This window comes from Trachymyrmex septentrionalis, unplaced genomic scaffold (genome assembly GCF_001594115.1).
Source record: "Trachymyrmex septentrionalis isolate Tsep2-gDNA-1 unplaced genomic scaffold, Tsep1.0 scaffold123, whole genome shotgun sequence".
NCBI lineage: Eukaryota > Metazoa > Arthropoda > Insecta > Hymenoptera > Formicidae > Trachymyrmex > Trachymyrmex septentrionalis.
Genome location: NW_017304363.1, coordinates 270,477 through 282,688, shown reverse-complemented (window position 1 = coordinate 282,688; position 12,212 = coordinate 270,477). Strand labels below are relative to the sequence as shown.

The window sequence follows — 12,212 nt, the reverse complement described above, 5'->3', positions numbered from 1 at the left end:
AAATTGACTAAAACTGTAATAGTTTTATTATGAGATACTGATTGAAAGTTTCCTTAGGCAAAACCATTAAATAGAAATATATTTTTGTAGCATCGTTTAATAGCTCTTCTGGATCTAATCGAATTATAAATCTGGTATCTTTATCTATTAAACTTTATTTTTTAGTAATTAACTATATCTGAATACTTTCACGCACAGAATAATGAGATGAATCATTTAATGTAAAAAAAATGCATGCATGGTTATTTAAACACATACATAGTTATTTTTTAAAAATATGTAGTTTGTAAGTATTATATATATTGCAAATTTCCAGCGGAAGATAAATTATGATAATTAATCATTTCGCAAAGTTAAAAGTAAGAAAGAGTAATATTTATAAATATTATAGACATAGAGATAGTTATTATAAAATTTTTATAAGAATTTATTATTTAGAAAATTAATTAAGTTAAGAAAGTCCAGAATTGCTCAATGTGTATATTTTATATAAAGTATTATGCTGTTATTTAATAATAAATATATCTACACTAAGTGTATTTATTCTCATCATTTTCCTTTTTTTTGTTTTTACAAAATCTATATATCAATGAATTATAAAAAATATTGTATGAAGAAAATTAATATAATCCTATAGAAATTGTTACAATTTAGCATTAAATTATATTTCAGCACTTTCAATATTAATTATTAATATTCGCGACAAAAATAACTTCAAAATATCTTAAATTTATTATTATTACATACATATAAAATGTACGTTCAGAAGACACATGCCAATTTCTATTACAAACAAATAATTTTTATTATAAATGTAATTTTTTTTATAATAGCTATATTGTTACTATTTGAAATGTTTTGTAAAACTTAACTATCCATTACTATATAGACTCTAGCACAGGATGTGTATCTTTTCTACGCTGAATGTTCAACCAAAATCCATTTTCCGGCATCATTAACAGAGTTTTACCGAATTTTATTGGGGATGTAGTTTTCATGGAAGGTTTCAGCTCACATCGTGCTAATAAATGAAACAGCAAGATTTTAACTTCCAGCAAAGCAAACCTGTTAGCTATGCACATTCTTGGTCCTAATCCGAACGGCATATAACACAAAGAATTGTGCATCTTGTTGTTCAAAAATCTTTCTGGATCAAATTTTTCCGGATCATCATAATACTTTTTATCACGATGAATTGCGAAAATCGGAATCCAAAAAGTCATACCCTTCTTCATAATAAAAGGTTTTTCATCTGGCAATGCGGGTGGTAATTCATAAGTTTTCTCGCACATTCTTTCTAAGAAAGTAACTGGTGGATATAATCTGAGAGTCTCGTTTATCACCGCATCTAAATATTCGAGCCGATTAATGACTTCGTAAGACACTTTTCCGTTCGATTCCTCCAAAACCTTGTCGATTTCTTGTTGTAATTTGTTTTGAACTTCTGGATTAGCTGCGATTTCGTGAGCTACGAAGGACATCGCGGTTGAACTTGTATCGAAGCCACCAAAGAAAAAGACGAACGCTTGCGCAACCATGTCATCGATGTCTAGTTCTCTACGACTTTCTTCACCTCTGATATCCATCATTAACTGTAACATATCCGGGCGTGTAATGTGTTCCGTATCACGAGTGGCAATTGTAGTCTTTATAATATCCTTGAAGAAGTTTAATACGTAATCGTTTATAAGCTTTAAATTGAGAATTCGTCCGAGATTTGGAAAAGTTCTAAGAAAAATAAATTTCAGACTGCTACTCCCCAAGAAGCTAGTCGCTTCCTTGCCGTAAACATAAAACTTGTTCGTTGGATCTTTCATAGAGTCGACCTTGATTCCGAAAGCACACGTGGCGATGACATCATTCGTATATTTAGAGAAAACATCTTTCATGTTCATATCACTTTTATCCGCTGGCAATGTCGACAGAAATTTAGTAAAATTCACAGCACATTCCGACATCAACGTGAACATCATTTTCATTTTGCTGGATGTAAAAGAAGGACTCAACAGAGTTCTTACGTTCCGCCATCTTTCTCCGCGAAGAGAAAACAAATTTTTCGCAAGTAAAGGTTGATTCAATTCGTTAAAACCACGACGATTTGGAAATGCGTCGAAATTCTTAACAAGGATAGTCTTAATGAGTTCCGGATCACGAAGCAAGAAGATTGGATTTGTCGTGACGTAGATCCCAAAATACTTTGCGTCTGGATTGAAATGGTATATCTTGAGGATAAAATCGAAGAATGACATTCGACCAAATATAACCGATGTCATGGATCCGAATATTGGAACAGGCGGTACGTGTATCACGCCATGTCTTTTAAAGAAATTAAAATTTCTAAAAAGATAATAAATGCTGATCACACTGATCAGTATCGATAACAGTATAGGCCAATATTCCATGACAAACTTATTTGCAATCATAAAAGCTCTTTATGATTTTTGTAAATGTTTAATAAAATTTAAATTAGTTAAAGAGTGCTAGTGATACTGCCAACGCGAGTCGTTGCAGACAACTGTTCGTACCTCGTTCCTATCTCGTAATATATCAGTTCTTATCTCGTAATATACCAGGAATCTTACTTGGAATGATGCAAAAGTTTTCAAGCTGACCTTATATAAGATCAATTATGATTACTCTATACTTTGTTCGGTGCAAATTGATTAATCTTAGATAATTCTCTTAATTTATTAATAAAATTTCTGTAATATGCAAAATTAATATAATAACATCTAACAGCTATTTATCGTATACTCTAGTTGTTATGTAAACATATAGAGATATGTAAAATTAAATGCTTATGTAACAGTAGAAGACAAATAAGAAGCTCATGATCTCATATTCAATTTGCAATTAAAAATACTAATGCATATACGTAAATTTTTGCATTTAATGTTATTACTGTCACATTATTCCAAAATAATACATAAAATGGTATATATTCGATCAAAAATATTTTTTATTGAAATTAACATTTGATAATATAAAATCGAACAAGATGAAAAGTAAATCTGATGCAACTACATGCAACGCAGGCTTTCGTTTAATATTGAAAAATTATTATTCCTACACGGAAAGAATTTTTTCTTTGAATCCACTCTGAAAATATGTAATCCTGGGACAACATTATATTTCGAAGAATTTTATGTAAATTTTTCTCCTTCATTAATAAAACTGTAATAAAATATAAAATAAGTTTGATTAATTTTATTAAAATGCATGATAAAAATTTTAAAATATTGTATTGTTCCACAACTACCATATTTTCAGGATAAATTAAAAAACAAATTCTTTCCGTGTACTCCTAATGTCAATACAAATACTTATTTATCAACTTTATTCAAATAATAAATTACGTAGAATAATTGTGCAACGTTTCGTAGATCGTATAATCTAATGAAATTCACGTAGGTACGTTATACATATTATATATTATGTCAAAGTATAAATATAATAAATTAATTGCAAGTAATTGTGAACGAACTACGTAACGCATAACAACATATGTGTGCTAATAAAATACATAACAGCTTTTTTATTTAAAAATGTTATTAATAGTAAATATATATAGATTATTATCAATGATTTTTGCTAATTTTTGTAACAATCTCAATTTTAAACAACTCTATGATATCCATTTTTCTCTATCCACATCTTTGATTCTATCATGAGTGAAATCATTTTGACCTTGATTTTCATCATGTAAATGAGAATACATCATTCGGACAATCATTCAATTAACTCGATTGCTTGATAAGAATTGCTTTCAATGAATGAAGTTAAAAATAAGGTTTCTATATGCTGAAGTGCACAAAGATCGTAAGTTTTATAACAATAATAATGTATATAAAACACGAGCAAATGAGAGTTATTACATGATTATTAGTAGTATATTATTTAATTAATTATTATTCAGTTTATACAATTATCATAAACAATTGTCAAAGTTTCGGCTGTATTTTTTCAATCATCTTCAAAATAATAAATACATTCATTAAAAATTAAAATTAAAAAATATAAAAATTAAAGAATGACAACACGTTCTCATCGAGAAGTGTTGTCTCACTTGAGTGTTCCAACATTTCAATTTTGTGAATCTTTCTCTTTCTCAGTTTTTAGACTAGTAAGATTTATATGTACGAAGTTGTTTTATTTAGTTCTATGAGATTTTTACTAATTCTTAATAACTCACCAGTTCTAATGAGGAAAGTACAACTTCATTCCGTTTCAAATATTGTGACCACAAACATTTTTAAATTCTCGTTAGACATGTGTCTTTGTCAGCGTATACAGACTTCTGATATTAGGCATTGAATAACATGTTAGTAAAGGTTAAAATACAATAATAAATATATAATTCTTCATAAAAATATATATTACAATGATTGTGAGTTCTAAAAACATATGATTGTTCGAACTGATTGAAAATTAAAATGTATTCATGATGAAAAAAATTTTGTGTCCGTAGATTAATTTCATTGTATTGTAGCTTTATGTGTATCATTTCTGAAACTAATCTTTTTCTTAAAAACCTTTTTCTATCTAATACATTCACATTCTGCCAATCTATTTCGTATCCAATCAATCTCTAATTGTGACAAAGTGTGTTAAGTTCTATAATTTTTGTAAGTATATTTAGAAATTTATGAAGAAAAAGATATTGTAATTTACGTATAATCAAGTATACATATGTGTATCTATTGATTATATTATAAGAAAGATATTATAAGACACATTTCTTTTAATTAAAATGTAATTATGTTTTAAAATATAATTAAACATGTAACAAATTATTGTTTATATTTTTTCTTTATAAAACAATTTCAATAAAATTTTCAAGAATTAAGGTGTATCTCATACAATGGTTTTTAATGATTTATAAGACGAAAAACGTGTAAGGAAAAGTAAATAATAATAATAATTTTTATTTTTTGTATTTTGGTAACATAAAATTGTTTTAAAAAAAAATTATAATTAATAATGATTATTTAACATATTTTTCCTCTTCTTTAATAATCCGTTTGATAAATTGTATTCTTATGTATAGACATAAAAAGAATATTACTATATATAATGATCGTATTCTCAACAACTATATATCTACTTATTACACATATATTTTATGTTTAAACATATTTCGCTTTGTATATCGCTGTAAAATATAATTATTATTAACATCGATAACTTCTTATGTTTAAATAAAAAATAATGTTTTATCTCTTTTATTATACATATTTATAGTATATTATATACTATATATATATATCACTATCTCTACACAATTTTTTAATGCATTACATAACTTTCCAACAATATTCCTCCGTATTTTAATAATTATATAAAAATTTTTTTGTTTCCTAAAAAATTTCATCGTAATATTATAACTCGTATTATATTTAAGATAATTTAAATTTCATTCTGACATCGAAATTTATACATTTAAAAATTAATGCATAAAAATTTCATTACATCAATTATTCATTGATAATATCAAACAATGGAAATGATAAATAAACAGATTAAGAGTTAATATTACATTCAATTTCCATGAAACGTTAATGATAAAAAAAAATAAAATTATCAGCAAATGGAAACATTATTGCTCTGTGATTGATTCGATTATTTTAATGAGAACTTTATTTAAAATAAAACTATTTACGCGCATGTATCTAAATCAGTTAAGTGTTATTTCTCTTTAATAAGGTTAAATGATATTACATCGGATTTATATCTATAAATGCAAAATTTTTTCACAATTCTTTTGAATTTAAATATGACCATTAGACGTACTATCATTAACAACATTAGAGGATACACTAATATCGTCTCTCGCTTGAATCTTTAACCAGAATCCTCCTTCTGCTAGCATAGCGAAATTTGACGTGCTCAATTGCAACGGATGCGAAGTTTTTGCGCACATTTTTAATTCGCAACGAGATAATAAATGGAATAACATGACTTTGGTCTCTAATAACGCAAACCTATTACCTATGCACATTCTTGGTCCAAGTCCAAATGGAAGATATGCGGCTGAATTTATGTCTTTCTTATTTTCATCCAGAAAGCGTTCGGGATCAAACTCGTCCGGTCTCTCGAAATATTTTGGATCCCGATGTAGACCGTAAACAGGGAACCAAACGTTCATTCCTTTCTTTAAAAGGAAAGGTTTATCTCCTGGCAATGCTGGAGGTAACTCAAAATCTTCCACATTTATCCTGTCTAGAAAAGCAGCTATTGGCCATTTCCTAAGAGCCTCATTGATCACCGCATCCAAATACTGCATTCCGTTTAATGCTTCATAGGTTAGATCCCCGTTGTTTGTCTTGAGAACCTCATCTACCTCATCGCGCAGTTTTGCCTGTACGTCTGGATTCACGGCAATTTCGTGAACAGCGAAGCACATCAAGGAAGAGACAGTATCGAAACCGCCAAAAAAGAAAATAAACGCTTGCGCAGTCATATCCTCGATAGTCAGTTCCTTTCCAGGTCCTCTTTTTCCTCTGGTCTCCATCATCAATTGCAGCATATCCGGTCGTACGATATTTTTTACGTCTCTGGTGTGTATCGTGTTTCTTACGAGGTCTTTGAAAAATTCACCTACGTTATTGCTAACAAATTTAATACCCAACATTTTAGTAATCAATGGCATACTTCTAGCTAAGTAAAATTTTATAGTGCGCAGAGTGTTGAAAGTCGTAGCTTCTTTTCCATAAACATAGAACTCGTTGTTAGGATTCCTCATAGAATCGACGCTGATACCAAATGCGCAAGTTGCAATTACATCATTTGTGTATCTAGTAAAGGAGTTCTTCATTTCCATAATATTTTTGTCCTCAGGTAAATTGGCAAGGTAGTCAGTAAAATTGGCGGCACAATCGGACATCAATTTAAACATGGTTTTCATTTTACTAGAAGTAAAAGCCGGACTTAATAAAGTCCTCACGTCTCGCCACTTTTCACCACGAAGCGAAAACAAATTCTTGCCAAACAGAGGATCGTTAACTTCATCGACGAAAGCGCGATGATCAGGGAACGTCTCAAAATTCTTAACGCCGATGGCTTTGATGAGATCAGGATCGCGAATCATCACGATTGGATTCATACCGTCAAAAAAACCGACGTATTTAGCATCTTTATTTAGGTAGTAGACTTTTTGAATATTTTCAGCTATCGATCTCTGGCGTAAAAAAACTGGTCCCATATTACCCACAATAGGCCATGGTGGTATATGTGTAATTCCATGTTTCTCAAAAAATTTTAAGTTTTTGAAAAAATAATAATAAATAGCGATGGCACCAGTTAAGAGAGACAACAATATCCAAGTGTCCATGATGATTGTGAGATTGACGTATCAATATAGCACGGTAATCGTTCTGTTTCGATGTTGCTAGATCACGAGTACACCGATGACTGTTGCAGTTGAAAGATTATTTCCTTTTATATAACTGATGCGTTGATCTCTTTACGTAAGATATGATATGTGATTACTATTATCGCGGACGGAAAGCGAAAGTGGGAACTAATATCACGTAACTTAAACAATCTCAATTATAGATCTTATTCTATATTAGAATTCAGATCCTGATGTTTGTTCTCTTTCTCGATTGTAAGAGAATTTCTTGATACACACCATGTATCATCAGTAATAAAATTGCATACGTCAATTTTTCGAATTTCTTTATATAACGAACTGCTCGTTTAATAGCGAGATTCTCGTTAAGTCATAAGTGTTGCAATATAGTAAAAAAGATGAGTATTTTACTATATTAATGCGATTAAACTAATCAGTAAATTACATAAAAGAAGTTAATAAAATTGTGACATTTATATAACGAGAACTTACATCTATGGTGTATAACAGGTTCTTTAACATTTAATATTTTAACAATTAAACAGAGTTCTAATAACATACGATTTCCAAGGATAACTGAGATAACAGTGATTCATACTTATTATATAAGAAAAGCTATAGTATACGTAAAGCATTCGCTATTGGTTACATTGTGAGATTTCATATTAAAATAATATCCATCAAGCATTTCAGTATCTTTTTTACAATTTGCCTCATTCTCCTGTTCTTTTATGTAAATCATTTCTATAATTAATCTTTTATTGTAATTATATTCAATGTGTAACTTTTACCCCTGCCCAATCAAAAGTGTGATTTGTCTCTAGAATATGTTCTCTAATGACTGAATGCTTAATGAATTTAATTTTATGTTATCGGCGTGTTTTTTATTTCTGGTTACGTATTTCTTTTTTTGTTTGTGTTACGTATGAACTATTACAATTTTTGCAGTTTAATTTTATAAATTACATGATTGTTATTGTACAATTCTGTTTTATCTTTTTGAGCTATAAATCTACTAACAAAAGTTATTGAAACTTCGAAAACTTATTGTAGTTGTGGATCTATTTATAAAAGATGTTACTACTTCTGAGATACCTGTGACATAAGGAACCACCATATACTCCTTTTTTATCGGTTCATTCTTATTTCCTTGGAAAAACAAAAAAGGGATAATAAAATAAAATCTATTAGACTACAAATGGTTTCTATTTTCTAGTATTTAGGATGATTCAAACAGAAAAATAAATAACATTTAGAAAAAATTTCTTTGCAAGACTAACCTATGATTATTTTGTTATCTTAATTCAATGCTCAACGAGATGTACAATACAAAAAAATAATTAATAGTTATCACAAGCGCCTGAAATTCACTGCTGAAGTAGAGGTAAACCATTGTCTTAATTTTTTGTTAATATCTAGTTTTGCAAAATGCTCATTATTTATGATTCAATAAGTTATGATTTTAATGATTCACGATTCGATAAACAATTTGTTGAAACACTTATTTTTAGTATTGTTCAATAAATTGCTTTGCTCATACAAATATAACATAACAAAAAGTTGTAATTAAAATATAATAAATATGAAAAATTGTTGCTCATATAAAATCATTTATAAAATTTTTAAAGATTTCATATATTTTTAAATATCTTTTAATTACGTGTGTATTTGTTTTAATATCTATCTTTTTTTTAAATTAAATGTTTGCAGACTACAACATCTAGATTGATTATATATTTCAAATGACTTTTCTTTTCGATTCGGCAGTTTAATATTAAAAGTAGGTTTCGTTGCTTTTTAGTCTTATTCTCGGGTATATTTGCTTTGTCGGTGTCATCTCTTTTCCCAAGTCCGATCTGTACTAGATTGCCGGGTAATACCGCAGGTTATTTGGCTTTCTCTCTTAAACACTGTGGAACATCGCCTTGGATCCAGGATATTGCGAACGATGGGATCACCGTACGGAAACAAAGCCAGGCACTTAGCGGCAAATTAGCGATGGCTAGGGGCGCCACTGTCGCTCTTCATTACACCGATACCCTCCTACCTTCTACCTCCTCAACTCCTCCCATGACATCCCCTAACTCGGTCTAACCCTCTTAACCTCGTCCAGACAATGCACATGCCATCCGTTCTTTGCGTATATCGGCAAATGAAATGTCGATGTGTGTGAAAATCTTTAAATTATAATAGCTTTATTTCTTTCTTTTTGTTACTTTCGTCCACATCCACAATATCCTAATCCAAACATATTCATGTAATTCTCATATCGTAATATTCTTTATATACTATATATTATTTATTTCCTATATTTACTATATATGTAAATTTAGCACTAATAAATCATCATTATATTTTACATTGTTATTGTTGCACCCACAACTTATTTTCTGATTTAAAATTTTCAGACATTTCATGCGTAATTCGCGATTAAAAGTCGAAAGAAAGAAACGTATAGAAATCTAAAGATCTACTTCGATTATAATCTTCGAAATAATTTTTTTATCTTACTAGAATTTTAAATAATTAGATTAAGAAAGTTGTAAGGCAAATGAAATATGTTAAAAATTACTGAAAAAAATAAAAGATTATTCTAAATTGTATTTAAAAGTAATACAAAAAAAATTAAAGACAATTGACCATCTGGATCAAAAGTTATTTCAATAAAAAGTAATATTTTTTAAATTTGTATTCTAATAAAAATATACAAAAACGTATTATAAAATAATAATAAAAATCTCAATTTTTTAATGTAAGTATTATAATATTTAAGTATTTAATATAAGTTTAATATAAGTTTTATGAATTCAAAAATATTTATGTAAAATTACATTGAGATGCAGACGTTAATAGTTCAGTAAAGAAACAAAATATTTATTTGTTATAAACTAATTGATGAATCTCAATGAAACTTTGAATAAGTCATTTTTAGTACTTAATATATTTATATTAAAAAATTTAGATTTTTGTTGTTATTATATATATATAATAAAATTCCTTATAACAATAAAAATATTAATAACTAATATCAAATAAAATAAATAATCTATAAAAATGTATTGTTCAATAAAAACAGAATGTTATGTACACAACTTTCACATATATGTAGTTTGTTTAAAACGTAAATATTAATATATGTGTTTTATGCCCTTACAAATTCCTTAACTTAATTTAAATTATTAAAAATACTTTTTTGCTATTAGATAGTTTTTTGAATAAATAGCATTACATTCCGATAAATTGTTATAGACTATTTCAGTTGGCAATATAGAAAAAAAACATGTAAATTAAATTGAACATTTATTTATCATTGACTAATATTAGATGATTACATAAGGATATTTTATATTTATTGAATGCAATTAGTGACATGTAAAAAATTTAATTTAAACATGTAAATGAAGCATTCTAAATATGTCGGCAAACTGGTACCTTTAAAATGTCATTTTTAATTTTCTTTGCTGACATATTCTATAGATAAAAATATGAGGCACGTGTTTCGCGAAAAAAAATTCGAATTTTTTTTTGTAAAGTTATTCATGTTTATAAGTTATAGAAATTCATAAAAAAACTCTTGTCGGCGTGGTTCCATATACAACTCTGAAAAGCTAGCAGAACCAAATCAACAGAATCAAATCAGAGCTATCGAAATTTTTAATATTTATTTTGTACTAAATTGTATCATTAATGATCATTTTGTATCGTGTGCCATTTCGAAAAAAATCATGGCGCTACTGGCTTAATATTAAATTGGCAGAACTAATTCAAAATAAAAGAAAAATAATATCAGAAATCAATACGATTGAATTTGTACTATTTTGTAATGCCAAAAACAATTATATATTATGTTATTTCCAAGAAAACGATGACGCTGATAGTTTAATATTTAACCTGGCAAGATCATAAAAAAAAACATTACAAGGGCAAAAATTAATACAACTGAATTTCTACTAATTTGCAGGATCATAAAAAAAAACATTACAAGGGCAAAAATTAACACAACTGAATTTCTACTAATTTGCACATACCATTGAAAGTAAGTTAATATTTTACATGTTTTCTCCTTAAATAATTTCATTAGTATATGTAATATTTACAATCTGTGAGGCATTCCATGTCAAACTGGGAACCTTTGAAACATCGTCAATTTATTTTTTTTTTAATTTGCTATTGTAACATACTTATTCTACAGATAAAAATATGAAATATAAATCACTTTCGTGAAAAAAATGTGAGATTTTTTTGTGAAGTTATTAACATCTAAGTTGCATCTTATCTAAGTTGCATAAATTTATAAAAAAAAACGTCGCTCATGCAATTCAAATACTATTCAAATGCTATTCAAATAATTATATCAGAACCATTAATCCTATGAAAAAAAATGCAAAATTTTCTGATTCTAAAGATCTTAAATTGTGGATTATGGATGGATTATTTATTTTCATATAAATAAATCATTTTCCATTTGTTTACAATTTTTATGTACATTTTTCATTATCAACTAATCAATTAAAAAATTTTGTAAAAATATTATAATCCCATTCAAACATGAAATAATCCTGAAAATTTAAAAATGGAACTTAAATTTTTTAACTATACAGTCCATTCGAGTTCCATTTTGAAATGTTCAGTTACTTCATAATTGAAATGGGAATGTGATGATATTTTTACAAAATTTTGAAAGTGGCGAATTGATGATGAAAAATGTTAATAAAAATTGTAAACAAGGGAAAACAATTTATTTATACGAAAATGATAAATTAAAAATAATCCATACATAGAACAATTTAATATCTTTAAAACCGGATTTTTAATTTCGAAAAATCTTACATTTTATTTGTACGACTAATTATTTCGATGA

General features: G+C 27.6%; 2 protein-coding genes across 2 annotated transcripts; both read right to left on the bottom strand.

Moving 5' to 3' along the window:
- Nucleotides 1-881: 881 nt before the first annotated feature.
- Nucleotides 882-2,423, bottom strand: LOC108755480 (cytochrome P450 9e2-like). Its single transcript, XM_018498513.1, has one exon. It carries the CDS (start codon nucleotides 2,421-2,423, stop codon nucleotides 882-884), a length of 1,542 nt encoding a protein of 513 aa, XP_018354015.1.
- Nucleotides 2,424-5,641: 3,218 nt separating this feature from the next.
- On the bottom strand, nucleotides 5,642-7,401 carry LOC108755459 (cytochrome P450 9e2-like). The gene has a single exon (XM_018498473.1). The coding sequence runs from the start codon at nucleotides 7,328-7,330 to the stop codon at nucleotides 5,768-5,770; it is 1,563 nt and encodes a 520-aa protein (XP_018353975.1). The 5' UTR covers nucleotides 7,331-7,401; the 3' UTR covers nucleotides 5,642-5,767.
- Between the last annotated feature and the right edge of the window lie 4,811 nt (nucleotides 7,402-12,212).